The sequence below is a fragment of the Buteo buteo genome, chromosome 30, assembly GCF_964188355.1.
Source record: "Buteo buteo chromosome 30, bButBut1.hap1.1, whole genome shotgun sequence".
NCBI classification, from domain to species: Eukaryota; Metazoa; Chordata; class Aves; order Accipitriformes; family Accipitridae; genus Buteo; species Buteo buteo.
Genome location: NC_134200.1, coordinates 3,328,875 through 3,352,347, shown reverse-complemented (window position 1 = coordinate 3,352,347; position 23,473 = coordinate 3,328,875). Strand labels below are relative to the sequence as shown.

Here is a 23,473-nt window from a genome sequence, read left to right as displayed (position 1 = left end):
GGAGGAGCTGTTCACACACCCCTGCCCGGGCCATGCTGCCTCAAAATTCCTCCTGTGCTGCTCAAGGCCGTGAAAACTGTCACGCTACAGCTGTACCCAGATCACTGTTCCTCATTCTGAGCGAGACCGCCTGGTCCTGTGTATTCCCACCTGTCTACAGCAGCTGTTGCCTTCTGTCTTGTAAGCGTTTTGGAAAAGTACCCCTTTTTTCCTGAATACCCTCTTTGACCTCACTACAGGACAGGTCCCCAGTCCACCACCACGGCTGGTAAAGGCCGTAGCGATACAGAATTGCGCAGGGATGACAAATACCCAGTGGTCCAGCTCGCTTCAATTGTTTAAGACAAGGCTTTTGGCTAGAACACAGTCGAGAAAATTTAAAACCTAACACTCCCATCTGGACCGGCAGCTCTTTCTTCATCAGTTCTTTGCATTGCTCTCATTCCTCGGGAGTACACAGCAAGCAAAGATCAGTCACAAACATGCACGAGACCGGACATCCACATACTTGCTGCCTACCCAGTAACATTAGCAAGGCCCTGCCTAAACACAAAGATTAAATTAATGTACAGATTTCCTACGCAGGAAGCAACTAAGGATCAACCAAATACAACCATCTGTTGTTACCTATTTGCACAAGAGGCACACGCTGCTTCCGCTTCTATCTTTCAGGCTGTTACCCATGAGAAAACGGAAGCACGTTTTATTGCAAGAGGAAACCTTCAATTGGAAAGCCAGTTCATGGCCTGGTTTGCCTCTCTATGCACGTATCTAGTGAACAGCCGAGGAAACGTTACACGAGCAATTAGCAAAGCAAACCCAGGACACCTCAGGAGGTCCCGCAACTACACCAGTCTGTCTTTCCTTTTCACCCCAGTTCCCAAAGCACCAAGGCAGGAGCAGGCAGGGCACTCATGCGCTCGGCTCACACCAGGGAGGAGAGAGCAGGAGCAGCCCTCTGTCACCCAGGCTTAGCAACAACAATTTCTGCTCTCATCTGGGGCTTAGTCCATGTGTAGTCATACGTGTGAGTTATGGCCTAGCCATGGTGATACTGCTCAGCTCAGGGTTCAACATGAGACCTTGTCCTTTAAGGAGGACCATTACTCCATAGCTTCACTAGGCAAGCCTGATTACTTTGTATAAACTATGCATGCTTTGCTGAGGACCCCACCCTTGAAGAAGGAACTAAAGACTGATAAAAAGGAAACATCCTGCTCCAGAACGCCCCCGAAGATTGCCAAAGAAGCATGAACCAGTGTCCTGATTTCAGCCGGGACAGAGTTAATTGTCTTCCTAGTAGCTGGTACAGTGCTGTGCTTTGAGTTCAGTATGCAAAGGATGTTGATAACACTGATGGTTTCAGTTGTTGCTAAGTAGTGTTTAGTCTAAAGTCAAGGATTTTTCAGTTTCTCATCCCCAGCCAGTGAGAAGGCGGGAGGGGCACAAGAAGTTGGGAGGGGATGGAGCCAGAGCAGCTGACCCAAACTGGCCAACAGGGTATCCCATACCATGTGAAGTCACATCTAGTATAGGAACTGGGGGGAGCGGGGGCGGGGGATCGCCGCTCGGGGACTAGCTGGGTGTCGATCGATCGGCGGGTGGTGAGCGATTGCACTGCGCATCATTTGTACATTCCAATCCTTTCATTATTGGAAAGGATAATGAAAGGACGGGCCTGGGGGAGACCTGGAGACCTCATCAGCCCTGGGCCCTGCCATGGCCCAGCTCACCAGCCCTGGGCCCGAGCGCTCAGCCCCAGGGACAACCCCAGCACCAGGGTCAGAGCAGCTCCTGCTGCTGCCCCAAGAGTCGCCAGCCCTGAGCCAGAGTGCAGGTATCTGAGCTGGGATGAGGTGGAGGAGACTGGAAAACGATTCGTGGGGAGGAGGCGATGGAAGAAGGTGCAGTGTATGTGGCACCTGGGATTAAGTGGCACCCTCTGTTTCCTATCTGGGTCAGTACTGTACTTGCAGATGTGTTGTGCCACAAGCGGGGGTCGGTACCCTGTGTGCAGTAAGCCAATCTTACACGCAGCGCCGAGAAATTTGCTTCTTTCATGTCTGCGCAGAGATGGGTGCTGGGGGGTAACTCCACAAAGGAACCCCCAACCAAGGAACCCCCAAATCCAGGACGCCCAAACACGGGAGCCCCAAAATCTGGGACCCCCCCCCAAGCCTGCAACTCCCCCAACCCAGCATCCCCAAACACTGGGGACCCCCAAACCCCAGGCACTCCCCTAGGATTGAGACCCCCAAACCTGGGCCCCCCAGACCCCTGGAGCCCCCAAATCCCAGAGCCCCCAAACCCTGGGGATCCCTCAACCCTGGAAACCCCCAAATCTGGGACCCTCAAACCCTGGGGACCCCAAACCTGGGACCCCCTGTGAGGGACTGAAAAAGTTAATGTCTCAAACATTGTGGTGGGGCAAGTTCTGCTTAAGGACATAACAAGGAACTCTGCCTAGCAAGGAACCACAGGTGAAAAGCAGCCCATCAGCACCCCATCAGCAACAGGAGAGGGAGGGGAGGGCATGCTAGAGGGTGCACAGCTCCCTGTTCTGATATGCTGCTCTTGAAGTGCTGAGCAGGGCAGCTCACCATGCATGGCAAAAGATCACATCTGCAGGCAAGGGGAAGTCACTCCCCAAACAACCCCCAAGCCCATGGACCTATTTCCCAAAGGCTACCTAATTAGTGTAAGGAGTTGGAGTGCCCACCCAAAGGAGGGGCAAGGATGATAAAAGGACACACAAACTGAAGCCCCAGGTGTGCAAGCCCACTGCAACGGGACCTCTCAGCTGACTGGACCCCTCGGCTGACTGAACCAATGCTGGACCCAGGACTGGTGAAATCATCTTCTCCCTCCCCTCCCTCCTGCCCCCTCTCCTTTTCCATGATGCCTACATCTCATCCCTTTAGGCATAAACAGTTGACCAAGTCTGGGACTAAGAGCAGACCCAGCCGCCCCGAGGCTCCTCTCTGAGAAGGAGCCTAGAAAGCAAGGGGGTCTGCTCTGAACCTCGTGACTCAACGGGAGGGCTCTCCTCATTGTCTTCCCTGAACTGATTCCCAAATAAGCAAGGCCTGTAGTGTATCTTTGGTGATGTATGGTTATCATGTTAGACAGTTTGCCAACCTAGTTTCATGCCAATTTTTGTTGTGCGCATACGAATTCTTGTGGTGAGCATGCCAGTTCTTGTTGTCAGCGAAGAGAAGTTGAGTTTTGTGAGTTAAAGGATCCCTGGTGTTGTTTCACCTTAATCCTGACCTGGGAATCGGCAAACCTGAGTCATTGTCCTGAGAAGTTGGGACGTGACACCCCCCAAACCCCGGGAACCCCTCCCCTTTAGCGGGGGAAAGACAGGGAGCAGCAGGAGCCGGCTGACCGTACGTAGGTGGTGAGGAGCAAGAACAACAGAGAGGGCTAGGGTTGTAGAGGCCTCTGGTTTTAATGTGACCTCAAATCAGAAGCGTCTTCCATCAGGAGCCTGCACCAGGGCCTTCGAGAGAGCTGTAGCCATCACTGATGGAGCCACCACAGTAGCCGCCAACAGAAATGACAAGACAGCGTACCATTCTGTGCCTCAGACAGAAAGAAAGGCCCGACTACAAAGGTCATAATAACGGAGCTGTTTAATGAGGTAACTTCATTGCCACCCTTCTGTTGTAAGTCTATCTGTGGCAGGAGTCTGCTGCCCGGTAGGAGTCCGCTGCCCTGTCCGTGTTGGCCTTCATGCGCGCTGCCAGGCGGGAGAACGTCCGTCCACTGGAAGTGCCCTCCAGGCTGAAGAGGTGCTCCAGTAAGGAAAGACAGCAGCTCTGCCGCAGCAGCCAGGCTAGCCTCTTCCTCCTGCCACACGAGAGAAACTGCTTGGCCCAGAGGCTCTAGCTGTGCAGTGCTAAATGGGACAGGGCCGGTGGAAAGCAGGGCGCAAGGAGGGAGGGAGTGTGGGGCTCTGCCGTCCCCTGGTCTACCCGCACGTGGCTCCTTACTGCCTCGGTCCTGCTAAGGCCTATGTGTCAGGTTCAGGGTGGCCTCAAGCCTAGGCAGGTTGGGCCGGGATGCCTGGAACCAGGTGGGAAATGGCTCTTCCTCCCCTGGCTTCTCAGTTCTGCTTCTTACCGGGCCTCCTGCGGAAGGGAGGATGCTCTTCTGGCAACATAAGAGGCACACGGCAACTTTTCCACCTGAGACTTGACAAAGGCTCCAATGGAGGTCCGGGGGAATTGTCTTCCGAGCAGGCTCAAAGCCTCCCTGAGCATTTTCTTTGCCAGCTTCATGCGCCCCATATGCCAGCAGACCTGCAGAGGAAAAGGGAAACATCCTGATATGGACTAGCTGCCCAGGAGACTGCAGGAATCTCCAAGTGGCTGGAGATGCCAGGGATATCCCCTGCAACCGCGGAAGGCATCCAGCTCCGTCCCCCGGGAGATCCCTCCAGACCTGCCCGTCTCTTACCTCCCCTTTGAGGCTGAAGAAGGTGGCCTCTTCAAAGCAGGCTATCACATTTGCCTTCTTCTCTAGTGAGTTCCTCAGGACCTCCGCTTCGTTCAGCTTCATGAGGGCCTTTGCGCAAGCACACAGAGAGCAGGTGAGCGTGGGTGCAGAGCCCATGGCCAGCCTTGTCCTCCCTCATCATTGCCTCTGGCATACGTCTTAAGAGGGCCTGTTTCTCCCCCTGGTGACGCCCGCCCAAACACAGTCACACTGTCTCAGAGCACAGACAGGCACCAGTGATCCTTCAGACTGCCTCCCTGCTAATGCCCCTCGTGCTAAGAGCACAGTGCCTTGTGTCTCTTGCCGCAGAAGGGGCAAACCAGAGGAAAAAGTCAGGGTCTGACCCCAGCATTTCCCTTCCAAGGTCCCGCAAAGGCATGCCCTAGTGCAACGGCCAGGCAGGCAGGCCTCTGTGCACAGTGGGTGCTGGCAAGCAGGGCAACTCACCATGTAGCTGTTGGACACATGCAGGTAGGCAGCTGCAGACTCCAGAAGGTAGTAGAAGGCTCTGGCAGCATCGCCCATCGCCACGTAGTGGCGAGCCAAAGGCACGAGCACCGATTCCACGATGGCTCTGCATTCACATGAGCAGGTACCGCTGTGCTTCCTGTCGGTCTTGCTGGGCAGCTCAGCTGTCTGTTCACTCTTTGCCAGAAACCGTCCTGCCACACTAGTCAGAGGACGGTTCCCAGGAGAAGAAGAGAGCAAAGAATACACAGGCATCACCTGTACTGCTCTTTCTCCCCACAGAGACGGCATCAAAAGCCCTTTGTTCAAAGCAGAGCACGAGGCCATGGGCATGTATGACCCGTACAGGTGCTTGGCAGGTAGGGAGAAAGAGACAAGCTGGGCTTCCTGTCACCTCTTCCCACAGGCAAACCACCCGAGTCCCCGGGGCAGGTTTTCCCCTGCAGATTTTGCAGTGCTACTCTGTAGGAACTGGAAAGCAAAGGCTGCTCCAGTGTAGTGTGATGATCGCTCTGAGCCCACAGGCTTCCTCAAGCACTCCCTCATCTCCACGGCCATCTCCTCCCACCTCCCACCCCACAGAAAGCCTCTTCCCTAAGCTGCAGTCACAACCGGCAGCCAAATGGCGGCGCTTCCTTTGTCTGCTCTGGACACCCTGAGCTCACTGCCTTCCAAAATCATCAAAACCGTGTCTGCTCACCCAAAATCCTCCTCCAGGAAAGCCTGCTGCTGCTGCAGAGCACCTGCAGCATCAGGAAAGAAAACAGGGGGTTAGATACCTCCTCACACACCCCAGGGGAAGAACTACTCTCCCTCTCTCAGCGGGCTGGGGATCGCAAGGGTCCTTGCAAGGGTCCCGACACACTGCAGAAAGTCTGCAGTGGCCATCCTCACCTCCTGGGCTCGTCCCTAGCAGATGTCCTCCCACCCCATCCCCAGCACAGCCCCCCTGGGGTCCTGGAGGGCCCAGGCTGTGAAGCATGGTGCACAGCATACCCTCAGGGGTGTGAGTCCTATCCCTCTTCAGCTGTTCTCCTGCCAGCACCAAGGCCTCCCAGCTGTGAGGGTCGCCCTGCTCAGCAGGGCCCTGACTGCTCCCTCCCTCCTGGGTGCTGGTGACAGCAAAGCGGTGGAAGGCAACAAAGTCCCCTCGGCTGCAGCTCTCGCATTTGTGCGCGTGCCGCTCCAGGAAGGCGGCGCACTTGCGGTGCAAGGCGACCCGCTGTCTCTCGGGCCACAGCTCGTAGGCAGCCTCCCGCAGCAGTGGGACACAGAAGACCAGCACGCCAGACTGCCGCTCCGTGGTCTTCTTGCTCGGAGAGGGTCTCTCCACACCTGCAGGGCAAAGGGCCTTTGCATCAGCCTGAGCTGGGGCCAGGGCTCAGGGCTGTCCCAGCCGGGGCATGAAAGTCATGCCTTGGTGAGCATCCTTAGCAGCAAACCAGCGCTGCTGCTCACCGAGCCTTGCAGGACGAGGCAAAAGGGCCCGCCTTGCCTTGCTGATGCCAGCACAGCCTTGGGGACACAGTGCTCAGCTGTGCTCCAGACAGGAGCTGGGGATGTTGCCGCCAGCCGAAGCAAGCCCCGGCCAGTGCTTTCTCTCCGCTCCTGGCAAGGCAGTCCCCAGCCTCCTGAGCTTCCCCTGCTGCACCACAGGGGAATCAAAGCTGAATAAAAGCCTCTCAAAGGCCCTGGGGCACTTTGGAGGGCATCTTTGATCCGGATGCCGCAGGCAGCTGGGAGAGGATATCGGTGATGGCACATGCCCTCCCGTGCCTGCGCTACAAGCAGCACTTGAAGGCAGAGGAGCAGAGGCACTCGGGACAGCTGGTGGGAGCTTCCCTCCAGCGCAAAGCTAGCGTTCTTTGAGATTGACTTGTAAGATCTTTGAACAAGCCATCCCGAACCGCCATGCCTGCCTGAGCTCCACCCAGCCATTACTGGGGCAGAGGGGGGAAGTGCACCATGCCCTGGCGAGCCCCACCAGGACACAGCTGGGAGCTCCCTTGGCCTCTTCACTGCTACCACTTACCACTCTCTGCCTGCCGAGAGCTGCCTGGCCCCTTGGTAGGATCTCGGACCTCTTCTGGCACCTCTGTGGTCTTCAGCCACTTAAGGATGTTGTCGCTCACCAGCATGTCCAACAAGCAATTCATCTTGTGCCTGATGCCATCAGGAAGGATGTGTGACAGCAGCTGGGTGGTAAACACTGGCCCGATGACAGCTGCAAACTTCAAAACCGTCTGCTTCAGTGGCTTTATCTGGTCCAGCTGGGCCAGCGCAATCTCTGTCAAAAAGAAGCAACACCTCTTTCTCTCTTGCCTGTTCCCCATGCTGAGGCTGGAGAGGCTGGAAAGTCTCAACACATGAAATGGGGTAGACTTTGGCCTCTTCTCCTCGGCACTGCACCTGCTGGGCAACGGCAGCCCAGGGCAGGCGTCTTCAAAATGGCTCCGCACCTGTTGGAATCGCAGGCCACGAGGCCTGGGGAAGAGCGAGATGCTCAAACAAACACTCGCCCACCTGGGGTGAGGAGGGCAGGATCCAGCAGGTACATGCATCCGTGATGCACCCTACCAGATCTGGAGTAGGGTTTTGCCCAACAGCGCACACAGAAAACAGAGAACCTTCCCTACCGCAGAGGTGGACTCAGAGCTCCCCACAACAGCTCTCTTAACTTGGCCAGACAATACTACGCCTTTCGTTTGGTTTTCTTTTTTTGGGGGCGGGGCAGACGGGACAAAACAACGTCATAGCAGGAATGCTTTAGCATGACGTTTCTTCAAGGTTCATACAAACGGCTATGGCTAGAGAGGAGGGACAGTCGTTGACAGCTCCCCCATCCAGCTCACCTGGCTATGGGGGGATTTCCGTGCCAATCCACAGAAAAAACCAATGGATTTGGTTTGGATTAAGTGCCTTGAGAGCGACGTTAGCTGGGGAGCTTAAGAAGAGAATAGCGAGGGCAAAGCTGCGATCGCAGCTGAGTCAGCGGCAAGTCAAAGACTTTTCCCAGCAAAGGATTTGTTTCTGTGAGAAAAGGGAGCCATCCTAGTGTTGCACCAATAGCCTTTTCTCTCCTACCTGCTGCTGGAAAGCAGCCAGCAGGCTCACAGCTGGTCCGCACCCAGGAGGGGAAAATGGCTGCCTGCAACCCCAGGCCTGTTTCTGCTTGCACTGGAGCCACCTTCCCAGCGGAGCCCCCAAGCTGAGCGGGTGACTCTGCAGCACACAAATGCCCAGCCTCCCTCTAGCCCATGCCCCGCGAAGGGGCCCCAGCACAGCCGTGAGCCAGCAGAGCGGCTCTCGGTCCCTCACCTTTCAAGGTGGTGGGCAGCACCGTGTTCTCCGGGTTCACGTCTGGTCTGATGATGCAGACCGTGCCATCGTTCCCCGCACTGGAGCTCGAGGTTGCTGTGAGGGGTGAAGCCTCAACTGCAGAAGCTGGGTGGAGCAAGAGAACACGAATAAGGCAATTTGCAAAGTAACTTGCGGCTTGCAAACGTTTCAAAATTCGCCTGAGATGGGACAAGTCCCACTTCACACGGTCCAGTGCAAGCGCACAGACCTGCACGCGCTGAACGTGGTCATTAAGCACAGCAAAACAGTTCCCACTGCAAGCATTTCTTTGCATAGCCCTCCCAGAACAGACAGGTGTTCTGCCTTCAGACCACCTTTCCCAAACAGCCCCTCAGTCAAAGCTTCTGGCGTGCCTAGGGGGCAACTGAACACCCCGCGACAGAAAGCGGCAGCATTGCTGCCTTCGACAGGGCTACCTCCACAGCCAGGGAAATTGCCAGTGATCATGCAAAATGCAGCATCAGCCCTGGCTGTTCCCAAGGCCACAGCACTCTGGCTGGCATGGCGCTCTCGGTGGCATTGCCGCCGTTTTCTTCCGTTACCAGCACCCTTGTGGGGATTTATGGTTTTGAATTCAAGTTTCCCAAGCCCGTCCCTCAGCCTCAAGCTGGGGTTTGTTCTCAAGTGAGCTGGCGTTGGGCCAGGGTAAATTATGTGCCCATTAGAATGCCTAAGAAACATCAGAAACACATGTGCTCTGGAACCATTTCCCCTGCGTTTTAGCCCCCCAACCCCCGCCCCAAGAATTTAGGCCCCTCCAAGCCACCACAACTCGCTAGCCCCTGCTTTGGCTGTCCCAACAGCAAGGCACGCAGGAGCCCACACCTCCGCCGGACCACGTTCTGCACTGCTGCAAGATCTGACTCTGCCCAGATCCATGGGGGAACGATGGGGCAAGACTGTGCTGCGGAGAATGCGCCACAGCAACTCGCTAGTCAGCAGCAAAGGTGCTTACTGATCAGGCTCTCCCAGTTGTCCTCTGCTTTTTCAGCCCGCCTCCGGGTGCGGAACAAGAGCATCTTGTTGCAAAGAAGGCAGCCCAGCAGCTCCTTGCAGTAATACGGGATCCCCGAGCTTCTTTGGATCAGGAACCTGGACAGGAGCAGACGCGGCAGTGACCACCACAAGAGGAGTAAAGTGAAACACGGTTCAGGTGGGCGGCGAGTCACTTGGGCAATACAGGGTAGCCAGCATCTTTGTCACAGCTGCACCTCGCCTTTGAATGGGACAGTCCTCTGCTGCCTTGGGCTTTTGGGCCCCCCTGAACCTCCAGCCTTCGCTCAAGTCCACGGGAAAAGAATTGCGGCCAACGGCCAAAGCACAGAGCAGCGAGCCCTGCCTTTCCTCTCCTCAGGAGCCTAGATCCTCTCTGGCAGCAGGGCAGGCCTCTGTCCCAGGGAATCTCCCCCACAGCCTGGCCACCTAGACCAAGGCCTTTTCACAGCCCAGCCACACTTGGGCTCGGGACTCTTCCTCCCTTCCTCTCTGTGCAGCCGCGAAGGGCTGACACTTCCCACGCTCTGTGTCTCGGCAGTGGCCCACTCTCAGCTCACGCCTGCCAGGACAAGGCATAACAAGCAACCCACCTCCTAGAGTACTCGCTAGAGTCGGTGATGCTTCTAGTGGCCCTGCGCTCCCTTTCCGGGGGCGCTGATTCCCGTCCGTGGTCTGCATAGGGTCAAGCCCTCAGGAAGAGCTCCCCTGCCTCGAACTTACCTCGCTAGATCCCTGGAGATGCTGTCCACTCCAAGGTTCTGGCAGACCTCCTGCACCACAGCTGCAGGTTTCAGCTCATCCAGATGAAGATAGGTGATTTTCTGGGACGTTGTGTTGTCTGCTGCAGCTTTGCAAAAGCCCTCTGTTCTCGCGTAGCCCGGCGCCAAGCTCATGACCATGAAGTAGGAGACATTTCGGAGCACGGGTGACATGATACTCCAGGAGGCAGGGTCGATGAAATGGGCATTGTCGATGACAAAAATGCCAAATTCTCCTCCAATGGTCTGAAAAAAAGCAGGATGTTCCGAGGGCAATCCAGTGGAATCCCAAGTGTCTTGCAGGGGAGGAGACTGAGCCTCTGTCTCTTGAGAGGATGCTCTGAAGTCTCTCCCCAGCCGCTTCCCTGCTCAGAAGCTTACTGACTCTTAATTTCTTTGAGATTTTAAGGTCACACCTAACACCACCTGACCTGCAGAAGGAGGCAGCTTGGGCAAGGGAATGCAGAGGCCATTGCTCCTTGTCCAGGGTACACTTGACGGGAGGAAAGTTATGGGGTGTGTTTGTGGGGCTGCGGGGAGGAGGGGGGAGGTGGGGGTGGGGGGTTTCTCAGGCCCTGAAGCGCGATGGCCCGGGCGTGTGGTCCTCCCATCCACTCACACTGCTGTGGTGCAGAGCCTGCAGCCAGCAGGCTTGTTTTCCTTCTCTGACCCAGGAGGAAGGAAGGCAAGAAGGCAGGAAGGCAGGAAGGCAGGAAGGCAGGAAGGCAGGAAGGCAGGAAGGCAGGAAGGCAGGAAGGCAGGAAGGCTCACCTTCTCCAGCACTTTTGCCCAAGTCGAGTGCAACTCCTTTTTTCTTTCAATTCCACGCATCTTGCGAACCTCGTCCGAAACGGGAAACTGGCCAGAAAAGCAGAGTCAGGCAGAAGCATCGCTCCGGGGCGAGGCACATGAACCCACCAAGCAAGACTGCAGAGCAAACTGCCTCTGCTGGCCTCAGCACCTTACCTCTCCCCAGCACAGGTGCAAGGAGCCACAGTGGGGGCTGCACCTGGAGCCCAAAGCAGAGGCCCTCTGCTGAGGGTCACTGGCAGAGCTGGGGCTTGGGGGTGGGCTGAAGAGCTGGTTCTCTGCCTGTAGGAAGCTTGGGCTGGCTGGAGCAGACCACTCGCCCAGCACCAGCCTCTCTCCAATGCCACTTCCAAGGTGCTGAACAAGACACCAGGCACTGCCAGATGCAGCGCAGGACATGAACTCACCCCAGAAAGGGAGCCCCCCAGGGCCCAGGAACGGGAAACCTGTGCTACCACCCCCACGCTTCCCACCCCCGAGGTAAGGCACTCCCAGCAGCGCGCCCACACAACATCAGACCCAGAAAAGCTCATGAGAAGGCCTTCTCCAGGGCCAGAGAGGCCTCTTGCTCTCACCTCGACAAGGAAAATGTCATTGAGGAGACATAAGCTGCTCTCTTCAATTGTCCCTCGGAGCTTTGTCTGCAGCGTGCACTGCCTGGCACCGCACGGTTCGCTGTCCTGGAGGCCCAGGGCCCTGGCCATCAGCGTACGGATGGCACAGAAGGACTGCCTCACGTTGACCTCTAGCAGTTCCATGGCAACTACCCTGCCGTGCAAAAGCAAAGGGGACTGAGATCCCCAACAGCCCAAGCCTTCTAAGACAAAAGGGGTGCAGATGCCCTTGGGGGGGGGGGTCTTCAGCCACTCGTCTCAAAGTGCTTCCCAGAGGAGGCCAAGTTTTTCACTCCTCATACAAGAAAGGGCACAGAGGGGCAGTTGCTGCCAAGCCACTGGGAGAGCCGGCTCCAGACTCTTGTGTCTCCACAGCGCCGGCCCAGGTCTTGCTACGTTCCCCCTGCAGAGGAACTCAGGGGGCTAAGGGGCAAGGATGGAGCAAGTGGTGGGTTTGCCTTTGGGCTCCAGACCTTAGCAGCCTGACTCCCAGACCACAGGAAGGCTTTTCTGCCCCAGTGCTCCTTCTGGGAAACAGGCAGATGGCAAGCAGGGCTTCCGAGACAGGCCAGCCTGCTGTCTGTTGCGTCTGGAGTCAGATGAAAAGCATTGGGCTTGGGCTCTTTCCTTCTACCTGTGCCTGGCCCAGAGGTGAAGGAGGAAAGGCCATGGCTCAAGAAGCCACCTCCAACTCCCCAGAGATGTAGAGGCGGGAGCAGAGCATGCAGGTGCTCCTAGGGAGCGTCTCCAGGAGGCCTTCTCGGGAGGCTGCAGTCCAAGGGCCAGGCGCACCGGCAGAGGGGACGGAATGTTCTATGGCTGCCAGGTGATGGGCAGGGGCAGCATCCCAAAGCTAGAGGTCAAAAACCTGTACCTGTGCCCAGCAGCCTGGCCTAAATAGGCCAGTTCGGTAAGTAAGTGGCTCTTTCCGGAGCCCATCGTGCCTTCAAATGCCAGGATGTGCCTTTGTCCTGAGTCCTCATAGGCTTTCAAGCAGCTGCCAAAGAGGTCAATCTCCTTCTCCCGACCTGCGAAGACAAACAAGAAAAACAGCTGCTGGGTGTGCTGAAAAGCAGAGAGATGCCACTTTGGCTGGCGCCCTCCACCGCAGTTCCCTGTCCCGCCACCGCTTCCACCAGCCCGCCTACAGCCAGGCCTCCTTCCTGCCCACTCATCCCAGCTTTTTTACCTCTGCCTTCCTCAGAGCGGCAGCGGGCCCGCCTGCCCCACAGTGCAGCTTCCATGCCTTCTTCCCCGTCCCGCCACCCTCTGCCCTCCCACAGACACAGAGGTTCAGCCAGCCCCACGCAACTCCCCGCAGTGATCCAGCACAAGACTGGAAGAGATGATGCGAGTCGCTGCAGCATCTCCTCGCTGTAGCATGAGCCACAGGGCACTTCCTGGGAGCTGAGGCAGCATCTTCAGGGTCTTTTGGCTGGGCTAGAGTGAATTTTCTTCAGTGATAGCTCCTACGGTGCTATGGTTTGGATTTGTGACCAGGCATGGGTGTTGATAATACAACGATGTTTTGGTTATCGCTGAAGAGCGCTTGCACAGCATCAAGGCCTTTACCATTTCTGACGCCGCCCCGCCAGCGAGCAGGCTGGGGGCACACAAGAAGCTGGGAGGGGGCACAGCCATGACAGCTGTCCCCAACTACCCAAAGGCCTACTCCGTACCATATGATGCGGTGCTTGGCAAGATGAGCTGGGGGAAAGAGGGAGGAAGGGGGGACGTTTGGAGTTACGGCGTTTGTCTTCCCAAGTCACCGTTACGCATGATGCAGCCCCGCTTTCCTGGAAATGGCTAGACACCTGCCTGCCCATGGGAAGCAGGGAACGAATGCCTGATTTGGCCTTGCATGCTTGCGCAGCTTTTGCTCTACCTATTAAGCTGTGCGTATCTCAGCCCAGCACTGTTCTCACTTTTACCCTTCCGATTCTCTTCCCCATCCCGCTGGGGGGAGCAAGTGGCTCTGTGGGGCTGAGCTGCCTCCCGGGGTTAACCTGTAACAGGGCCCAAAACCTCCAGCAAGACACCGAGGGATTAAAGGCACCCCGTGGGTCCCGACATTGCCATGTCTACGCCCAGATGCTGCCAAGAAAGGATCTCTGAGGAGTACAAGGGGGAGAACCCACCACCGGAACTCTCCGTCAGACTGGCAGAAGGCAATCGCTTTCCTGATCCCAAAGACCGGGATCAGTTTAGCCCCCAGGCGTGAGCAGCTCCGTAGCTGAAAGGTACCTTCGCACCAGGTCTGGAGCACGGCAAGGCAGCACCAGGCGCCTCACCCTGCTTTCCACCCCACAGAGATCAACCAAGTAGGGGCCGAGAGAGGCCGCACTTCCTTAGGGCCTCTGCAGCAACACCATCCCTGGCAAAAGCTTCTCCCGTCCCAGCGTGGCAGGCACTAAAAGTTACCAAGGGGAAGAAACTGGGCTTCAGAAGAGCAAGGCATTCTCCACCTACCCAGTAAGGGGGCGTACTCTGACCTCTTCTTGGCAAGACCCATGCCAAATATGCTAGAAGCAGGGGAAAAGAAAACACAAGTCAATTAGCTGGCGAGAAGCCAGGGGACACAGAGAAGCAGCCTGGCATGGAGGGGCAGGATGTGCTCCTCGTGCACCTGCTTGTCTTTCGAGCAGCATGTTTTCCCCTGTGTGCACCCCCACCCAAAGTTCAAGCTGCACGCTAGGACAGCTTCAAGCATAAAGAAGCCCAACGGCCACGGCAGGACAGGAGTACGTATCAAGAGTCCACCACCAGAGGCCAAACCAAGAGACACTGGAGACATGTGAAAGGAGCCAGGGTGTGCTGTTGGCTAGCACACGCTGGCCAAAAGAATCAAGTGTCTCGGAAAGGAGGATTGGTGTCACTGAACGGGTTGGGATGCCAAGCACCTAGCACCTTTGGCCTAACTCCTCCTGTAGTTTCCAAGAGATGGCAATGTTAACATTCAAACCCTCATCCAAAGAGAAGGTCAAATCCTGGCCCAGAGGAAAAGCTGAGGTTTCAGCAGGAAGACATGAGGAAGGGTGTCCCCATGGGCCACATTTCCCCATGGGAACCAGGCTGGCCCAAAGCTTCCTGCTCGGAAGCGCCTTGTCCCAAAAACCTCCTTGCGTCAGCATTACCAGGGCATGTGGTGGAGCAAGCACAGCTGAAAGCCATTTGAACAGAGCCTGCAAGGCCAGGTTGTGTCTGCCAAGACAGACAAACCTTCCCCATCCCTGTGGCTTCACTCCCGCTCTCTTAGCAGCAGGAGACAGCAGGGGAGAGAGGCAAAAAGCCTCCCGCACCAGGGCTTCTGACCGTCTCAGCCACACTGAGGGAGGGGAGACCAGCTTGGTCTCTCTCTGCCCAATTCCTCTTTGCTGGCCAAGGCTGCACCCTTGATGCCACAATCCCCTCGTCCAGCCCTCTCGGAGGTCACTCACCTCTTCTTGGTGATCCCCACATATTGATAGACAGTGCCAGGATGACCGACGCCTTTCATCTTTCTCTCCGGCAGCTCCTTGAAGTAGTAAGGGGGCAGCCGAGAGGAGGCATAGGTCACTGCATCACAGGACACCAGCCCAGGGTAGCGCACCATCATCCGGGCTGCCAAATTCACCTTCTGGCCAATAACTGCCAGAGAGAGAGAGAGCGTGCGAGAGCGTGCGTTGACGTACCCGTGCGATCAGCCCCGTGGCGCCCTTCCAGGCCAATGGCTGCCTCACCTCCAGCACAGGCCAACCCCACAGCGGGATCAGCAGAACCCAGGGGAACAAACGGCCACAGAGCCCATTCTCCTGCCACGGGCCAGGACCCGCGCTGCCCGGGCCGCTCCTGACCGGCTGCTGGGAAAGCCCTCTCCCAGCCCGCCTTCCTCTTCCAGAGTGCTATGCTTAAGCAGGCCCACACCAGCCTCCCATGCCTCAGACACATGCCTCCTACCTGTGTATTCATGCCTCAGAGGGTGGCCGGTGACTCCGCAGAACACCATCCCACTGGTAACTGCAACAGACACTGCCCTGGCACACAGGGAAACAGTGCAGCTTCAGCAGCGCCCCAGGCGCAGTCCTGCCCGCCCAGATTCATCCCTTCCCGCATCTCCCCTCGGCGCTAGCCTGGGCCACCTGCCATCCTGTCCTGCCAGCGCGGGTCCTGGGGACGTCGAGAGCTCAGGGGCGCAACGTACCCACGTTGCAAGGGACAAAGGACAGGGGTAGAGCGCATGTGGGATGTTTTGGACACTTCCCCTGAGGCCACATTCCCTGAGCTGCAACCTGCAGAAGGCCACAGCCCTCTCATGAGCAAAGAGGGAGGGAAGAAGGCACCCACGGTGTCACTGCCTGCGATGGCAGCAACCTGAGATCAGGTGGCTGGACCCCATCCCTGCTCAGGGGCCAGTCGCCCAGAAGGGCCTGCCTCTGGCACCAAGGAGCCTCTTGCCCTTGCAAGGGCTCGTTCCAGCACGGTGGCTAGCAGGGTGTGCTTGGCGGGACTCCGCCTGGCTGCCGAGGGCTAAGTCCGGGGCTTGCCTGCCACCTCTCAGGGCACTGCCTCCTTCCTGCCAGGGACAAGGCAGAGCAAGCTAGAAGACACGTCTCTTTCTGGGAAGCCCCCTTGCGCCATCCCAGGCAGCATGCACCCCCAACACACACTCACTCTATTTCCATCAGCATCGTGGAGCAGGAAGTGAAGATCTGAATAGCACTCTGCAAGGCGTGAATGCTCTCGTAGGGCAGCTTTTCTCCACCGAGGCCAAACACACAGAGGAACATGCAGCCCTGCCAAGGACGGATGCAGCACATCTTGCTACAATGCCTAAGAGGGAGCCTCTCCCTCTTGCTCACCGCCCACCCCCTCAGCGTGGGGGGAAGCGATTGCTCCCACACACTCACTTTATCAAACAGGACGATTTTGTTGATTTCGCCTTTGTGAGGACAGAGGATTTCTAGCATCATCCTGCTGGCATCGTGGATGATGGTGCGGATGTCCACCGTGCTGATTCTGGCAGTCAGCCGCAGTTGGACGAAGAGGCTGGTGACTGGCCGTAGCTCAGAGAAGAGGTCCAGCGGCACTCTGTCATCAAGCTGGAAGACAAGAGCACGATGGCTTCACCAGCCTGCTCTCCCGGGGGCTTACTCCCCACACCAGATACCGAGGGAGAGCAGGCATACTGGCAATAGCAGGTACTCCCCGAGGAAGGGCTAAATCCTCCTCTCAGTGCAAATGGCGGGCAGGCTGCCCAGCCTGTGGCAGGCAGATACCGAATCGTTAACGCAAATGACAAAGGAGAGAAAGGTGCTCCGGTACCACCCCATCCTGGGACGGGTATGGACATGAGGGGCGACCCGCAGGGATGCTCTGGGGACTTCAGTGCAACCTCCCCTTTATCCCACCGCCACGACCGCAGCACATCCAGAACCATACCCACAGAAAAGACAGACAGACACAAGTCTGCCTCCCACCACCCGTATCTCTCCGAGGACAACACACGCAATGGTGCAGCACCAGTGCCCCCTGGCTCAGTTTCCCCGCGTTGTCTTCTCAGGGTGCGTTTTCTTCTCTTTGGCTGTTCTCACGAGAACTCCATCTCTGCAACGCACCACTTCCTCTGCCCTCCAAAAAGGCAGCCCCCAGCAGTGGTGGCCTGGACGTACCTTCCCGAGAGCAGCTCCTGATATGTACTTGCTAAGCACGTCGTACGCATTAGCGCCACCGGGCAGGAGAAGAGCAGGTCTCATGGCACCTGAGGAGAGAAAAAGCAGGTGGTTGCTGGGAGGACAGGACTACGAGGTGTTGGAAAGCAGGGGCTGGCACGGGAAACGGGGGAGAAAGAGTCTTCTGCGTTTGCTCATGTTGCCACCTCCAGATGCTCACGGCAGTGCTGTCCCCTGGAGGGAGAAGACAGCAGCAGCCACTGCCCCAGCTGATGCACGCGAGGGCCAAAAGCATGAGTGCTAACCGAAAGGAGGAAGAGGGTGGAGGTGGTTCCTCTCTGGCCCCTGAAGCAGCCAGGCCCCACCTTTCCAGGCAAGCCGCGAACAAGGTGAAGTTGGCACTCACCTTCCCCTTCCAAGCGGTGGCTCCTTGGGTGTTGTACAAGCTTGCGTAAAGCCTCTTGGCATTCTGACCAAGACATCGGATCCATGCCTGTAACCTGGAGACACACGGCGTGAAGGCGCTGCCACTGGCCTCCCCAGGAGTCCCAGGGGACAAAGCCTGCTCTCCACCGTCACTGCCCAGAAAAGGGGAGAACAAGCCCACCTGCCTGGATGGGACAGCAGTGCTTCCTCAGAAGCACCGGCGCTGGGCAGGCATCCCCCAGCTGTCAACAACAGCGCCATGACCCACAGAGGACACTGCTGGTGGGGCCAAAGCCCTCCCGGTGCCTCCCGACCCCTCAAACCAAGCAAGCCCAGCCCACTGTTACCCCTGAGAGGGAAGGACAAGAGCTTCAGCTGCCCACCCACTTCCACAGCTCCAACTCTCTCCACATCCAGCTCCTCAGCCTTCTGACACCTCCCTCCTTCATGTCCAGGTCTGGGTCCTCAAAATGGCTCTACAGGCCATGCCACCCACCTACCTTCACAGCTCTTTTGCCTGCAAGGCGCCTGGTCCTGAGCCGGTGCTGCTCACAGAGCTCCCAGGAGGTGGCCGAGAGGATTACTTCACCTGCATGCGCAAGCTCTTCGGCCTCACAAACTGCATCCAGGGCCTCGCCATAGATCAAGAAGTACTGCCGCCTCCTGCTTCCGACTACCAGGAGGTCCATGGGCCCTGCAGAGATCCCTGGTGAGAGAGACAGGGAGAAGCAGCACTCACACAGGGAAGATTTTGAGCTCTACAGCCCCCAGCATCTCAGCTGTTCAGAACCTAATCTGAAGCCCAGTGGGGAGACTGGTGTTATGGAAGGAAAGGGCATCCTCCATCCTACTCAGGGGCATACTGACACAGGTCCCTGAAACGGGTGTCTAGAAATAGACAGTGTCTTGAGAGTGCCGGGTGTCTTAGCCAGCTGCCTGCCCAGAAGCCCAGCAGCCTGCCCAGAAGCCCAGCAGCCTGCCCAGAAGCCCAGCAAACCAGGCGGGCTTGATCACTGCCTGCTCTACTAACGTGCAGGCAGGTTGTAGCTGTCTGCTTGACAACACACACGACAGCCTGCCAAAGCCCTTCCCAGAGCCATGTGCAAAGCAGCTCCCCTTTGCTCTTTGTGAGAGGCAGGGGAGAATCCAGCAGGGCAAAGGATGCAAAGCTGCCCCCACCTGAAAAAATGGGAAGATAACTACCTCCCACAGACATTTGTGCTAAATCAGATATTCGAGGACCCTAATACTTGATCTGACGCCCGCTTTGCCTTTAAGCTTCCTCTGCATCTGCAAATGCGCGCAAACCCAGCAGGCCTGGTCTCCCATCCCCGCCCAGACCACAGCTGGCCCCTTAAATGCTCGCAGGAGATGCTTTCCTTTGGCACTCGCCCCAGGACGGATCCCCCCCATTCCCTGCCAGCGAGAAGCAGCCCGTGCCACAGCGCCCGTACCTATCTTCAGCTGGATCTTCTGACCCACGTGCGTGTCACGATTCCCATACTTCCTCTGGATCTGCCGGCTACATTGCAGCACCAGGCTGATGGTCTTCGCCAGCTCCTGGGGTGGTGCTCTCCACAGCACCAGCACAGCATCCCCTGGGGAAAGTGAGGGAAAGGGAAAGGCTCTGCTGAGACCTGACTCTCCCCGACCTGCGCTCAGTGGCAGGGACAGCAGAAACCGGCCGACGCGCTGAGGAAGATGGGCCTGTGGGAGGGCACCGTCCTGCAGGGCCAAACCCTGGGCACCGGCACACCTCTCCTCTCCCGGGCCAGCCACAGCGGCCGACAGCCGGCAGCGCTGGCACCCCCTGCCCCGAGCGCTCCTCTGCAGCTGCAGCACACCAGGGCCGCCTCCTCCCCTCGCAGCCTGGCAGCCCGAGCTCCGCCATCACCAGGGCCTCCCTGCCCCTCACCACCACCCCGACACACACCTTTGGCTGTGCTTTCTAGGGGGTCTCCTCCTCTCAGTGCTTCCTTGCCCCCCCACCCCCAGCCCAGGGGCCTACCAGCAGGGGCAGAATGAGGGAGGCCACAGCCCTTGCCAAAGCCAAACCGGAGGCAGGCAGGCCCAGGGAGAAAGAGAAGCCTGGAGAAAGGGCACTGCACGGGGGGGGGGCGTGAGTGGCCAGGAAGCTGGCTCAAGGTGCTGCACAGAGCCTCTTGAGAAGGAGAGCACAGCAAATGGCTGCCACAACAGCTAAATGCTGCAGGTCAGCACACGTGGGCATCGTCGTCCTAAGTACATACCAGCAAACTTCAAGATGTCTCCTCCAAAAGTCAGCACCTCTGCAGACAGAGAGAAGGAAAGGAAGAGTCATGTGGACACCTTCTTCCAGAAGCCACAGAGCAAGCCCCTCTGCCCCGAGAGGAGCACCCACGTGAGGGTGCACCGTGGGGCACAGCCCAGGAAAGCACCACTCTGGCCTGCCTCCCGGGCTCACAGGGGCCACAGCCCTGCTACATGCACAGCAGGCACGGAGGCAGGCCTGCGAGCTGCCACCAGATCTCAGAAAGGTGGAGGCTGGAAGGGACCTCTGGGGTCCCTCTGGTCCAACCCTGCTGCTCAAGCAGGGCTGCACAGAGCCAGCTGCCCAGGACGGTGGCTAGATCATTTTTTAATAGCTCCAAGGAGGGAGACTCCACAAGCTGCCTGGGCAACCTGGGCCAGCGCTCAGTCACCCTCACAGTCAAAAAGCCTTCCTTGACGTACAGAGGGAACGTCCTGTGTTTCAGTACGTGCCTGGGGCGTGGCCTCTGCTCCTGACACTGGGCAGCACTGCAAAGAGCCTGGCTCTGTCCTCGTTGCACCCTCCCTTCAGGTTTTAGACACATTACTAAGATCACCCCCCAAGCCAGTCCCAGCTCTCTCAGCCTTTCCTCATCGGAGAGATGCTCCAGACCCTTCATCATCTTCGAGGACTCTCTTGCTTTGCTCTACAGGGGCTGCCAAAGAGGTGGCCACAATGTGCTCACGGTCAGCTTAGAAGGGTCAAGAAGTCCCCTGTGAAAAGGGGCCCGTGAGGGTGTCACAGACACACACAGACACACATATATCAGCGCCAGCATCCTCAGGTCACTCGTGCCCTGGCACTTGCTGGATGCCCCCAGCCTGCTCTGGGCACTAATGCATCACTGGGCCAGGTGTTCACGCCAGAAGCACAGAGGAAGCTGCTGAGAAAGCGGGTGCCTCCTCAGCCACAGGGGGGAGCAGAAAGCACCTGCGCCCGCCTTGACTCACCAGGAGACCCTGGCTGCTCTTGCTGTTCCTGCAGGCCACAGAAAGCCCCAGCCCTTGCAAGGAGGCAGGACCAGGCTGCCCAGCATGTCTACCTCCACCCTCCACGAGCAGCCTCACGGCCCGATGCCAGACAGTCCCGCAGCACGGCTCTTACCCTCCAAAATGTCACACAGGTAGGAATTGAGGGTTTGCGCCAGCTCATCAGTGCCTCTGTCTGGGCCGGCCCTCTGGATGAATTTCTCTGTCAAAGCAGTGAAACCTGTAACAGGGACACCCAGAAGTCAGGAAATGCCCACGTGGGACAAAGGACCTGGCAGCCAGTTCCATGCTGCCCGGCCCGAGAACCTGTAGGTCACACCTTCCCACGCGCTGGCTCAGTGCTGGTGGTGGCAGTGGTTCACCGCCCAACATAACCCGTCCCCCTCTCTTTGGGCATCCCAGCAGAAGACCTCAGCAGTGACAAGGTGGCCACTCTGTCTGAGGAGCCCGGGCAGGGCTCCAAAGGGCCTAGCGTGTCCCAAAAAGGCTCGTGTCCGTGGCTGCTCCTCCCTGCTCACCCCACCTGAAATATCCGCAAAGAGCAGCACTCCTTGGACAGCCTGAACGGGACCGATAATCTTGAGGTAGTCCTCAGCAATGAGACTGGGGAGAAAAGCTGCTGCTTTCTCCAGCTGTGAGTGGTAACGGTTCCTCTCCCAGGCAGAAGCCATCATCAGCGCCCTGTGGCACACGGGAGAAGATGGCTGTGCCCAGCTGGGAGGACGAGGACCTCACCACACAGTGCGAGTTGCACAGTGAGCCCGGGGCCTCTGTGCGGGACTGGCCCTCTGCCCTCATGGTGGTGGTCACAATCACCTGGCAGTGACCTCCTCCGTAGGTCATCGCTTACCCATCGTCTGTCCTCAAGCAGCACAATCAGCTAACAGTGACATCCTCTGTATGTCATCGCCTGCTGAGCAGCTGCCGCCGTGACCCAGTCTCCCTCCTGGATGCTGAGCCAATGACTCGGAAGCAGCCAGCGCCACCCCACTTCTTGGAGGACAGTGCCGAAGGGAGGCTCGTGCAGCGACCCGACGCTGAATTTGCAGCTACCTAACTAAGGCCTTGCACCCTAAGAATGGGTCTTTGGAGGCTCCAAATGAGGCTTCATACCCTAAACGAGGAGCTTGGCCCCCAAAATGAGGCTTTGGGCCCTCCAAATGAGCATTTGAACCCTCCAGATTGCAGACTGGATCCTAAAAAGGAGACTGTGGAAGCTAAAAACTGAGGGTTGGGGCCTGAAAATGAGCCTTTGCACACTGTAAATAAGGCTTTGGCCTCTACAGCGGAGGCTCTGGCCCTTCCAAATCAGACTTTGGGCCTTCAGAATGATGCTCTGGGCCCTCAGAAAGAGTCTTTGCACCTGAAGAGTGGGGCTTGGAACTGATGAATGAGGCTTGGACCCTAAAAATGAGGCTTTGGACCATAAAAAGGAGGTTTCCGACCCTAGAATTGAAGTTTTGCACTCTAAACCTGAAGCTTTGGGCCCTAAAAGAGGGGTTTGGAGCATTAAAATGAGGGCTTGGAAACGCAGGATGCAGCTTGGAGCCTCAAAGCAACTGGCTGGATCCTAAAAATGATGCTGCTCTATAAAAATGAGATACCTGTTCCTGCGCACGTAGCACCCCTGGTCCTGGCCCTGGCCCTGCTCCCTCCCTTGCCCCAGCTGCCCCCGGCCCATCTCTCGCCTGTTTCTCCTGAGGCCGCTCAGCCTCTGCCCTCTCCGGCAGAGCAACTGGGCCACAGGTGACATCACAAGCATCTGCACGAGCCAGGTTCCTGGGCCTGCCCTATCGGCAGTGACACAAACACCACCACAGGATCCTAAAAATGAAACTGTGGCTTCTTAAAAAAAGGCCATGGGTAATGAAAGACAGGTTTGGACCCTCCAAATGAGGATTTCAGCCCTCAAAAGCAGGCTTTGTCACTGCAAAGAATGGGGGAGGTGCTACAAATACGCTTTGGACCCTGACAACAAGGTGAACCTATTGGTTCCTCTCTGGCCCCCCGAAATGAAGCTTTGATGCCAAATACAGGGCTTTGGGCACTACATTTGAGGCTTAGAGGTGTGAAGGGCAGGTTTGGACTCTCTGAAGGAGGGTCAAGGCCTTAAGAATGGGGCTTTGGGCCCTAGAAATGGTGCTTTAGACATGAAAATGAGGCTCTGAACCCTGAAATTAGGTTGGGGGCCCTCACATGATGCTTTGGTACCCAAACCTAAGGCTTTGCACCCTAAAAATGGGTCTCCGGATGCTCAAAATGAGGCTTTGGGCCCTCAGAATTGCAGACCGAATCCTAAAAATGAGCCTATGGTCCACGAGAAGGAGGATTTTGTCCCTAAGAAAGAGGCGTTGGAAGCTAAAAACGAGGCTTTGGGCCTGAAATGGAGCCTTTGGACCCTCAAAACGAGGCTTGGCACCTTCATAATCAGACCTGAAGAAATCGTTACTCACAGGATTTAGTCCTCATCACGACCATCACTCTTCTTGGCAGCAGAGGGGAAAGCTCTGGATGACAAAGGATATCAGGATGCGCTCCAGAAAGAAAAGACCAGTGCAAGAAGATCCCCGTCACCTAACTGCAAAGGAATAATTCTAGCTCAGTGAAATGGGTA

General features: G+C 57.3%; 1 protein-coding gene across 1 annotated transcript; it reads right to left on the bottom strand.

The window, feature by feature from the left end:
• Positions 1–3,674: 3,674 nt before the first annotated feature.
• Positions 3,675–21,702, bottom strand: LOC142025824 (adenylate cyclase type 10-like). Its single transcript, XM_075018504.1, has 25 exons — positions 21,590–21,702; positions 21,383–21,540; positions 20,975–21,079; positions 19,830–19,868; positions 19,035–19,178; positions 18,081–18,286; positions 17,561–17,654; positions 17,155–17,243; positions 16,393–16,584; positions 16,157–16,278; positions 15,443–15,519; positions 14,944–15,133; positions 13,976–14,028; positions 12,381–12,534; positions 11,468–11,660; positions 10,854–10,940; positions 10,045–10,328; positions 9,284–9,420; positions 8,287–8,403; positions 7,001–7,255; positions 5,965–6,303; positions 4,948–5,162; positions 4,462–4,569; positions 4,126–4,304; positions 3,675–3,852 (listed from the first exon to the last, which is right to left on the bottom strand). Exons 1-25 carry the CDS (start codon positions 21,700–21,702, stop codon positions 3,675–3,677), a joined length of 3,828 nt encoding a protein of 1,275 aa, XP_074874605.1.
• Positions 21,703–23,473: the final 1,771 nt, after the last annotated feature.

Excerpts from the sequence above, each read along its gene's own strand:
- LOC142025824 (XM_075018504.1), bottom strand. The coding sequence starts at position 21,702 with ATGACCTACGGAGGAGGTCACTGCCAGGTGATTGTGACCACCACCATG. Across the intron at positions 10,329-10,853 it reads GGGCAAAAGTGCTGGAGAAG|ACCATTGGAGGAGAATTTGG; the intron begins GTGAGCCTTCCT and ends GCTTTTTTTCAG. Across the intron at positions 9,421-10,044 it reads ATCTCCAGGGATCTAGCGAG|GTTCCTGATCCAAAGAAGCT; the intron begins GTAAGTTCGAGG and ends GCTCCTGTCCAG.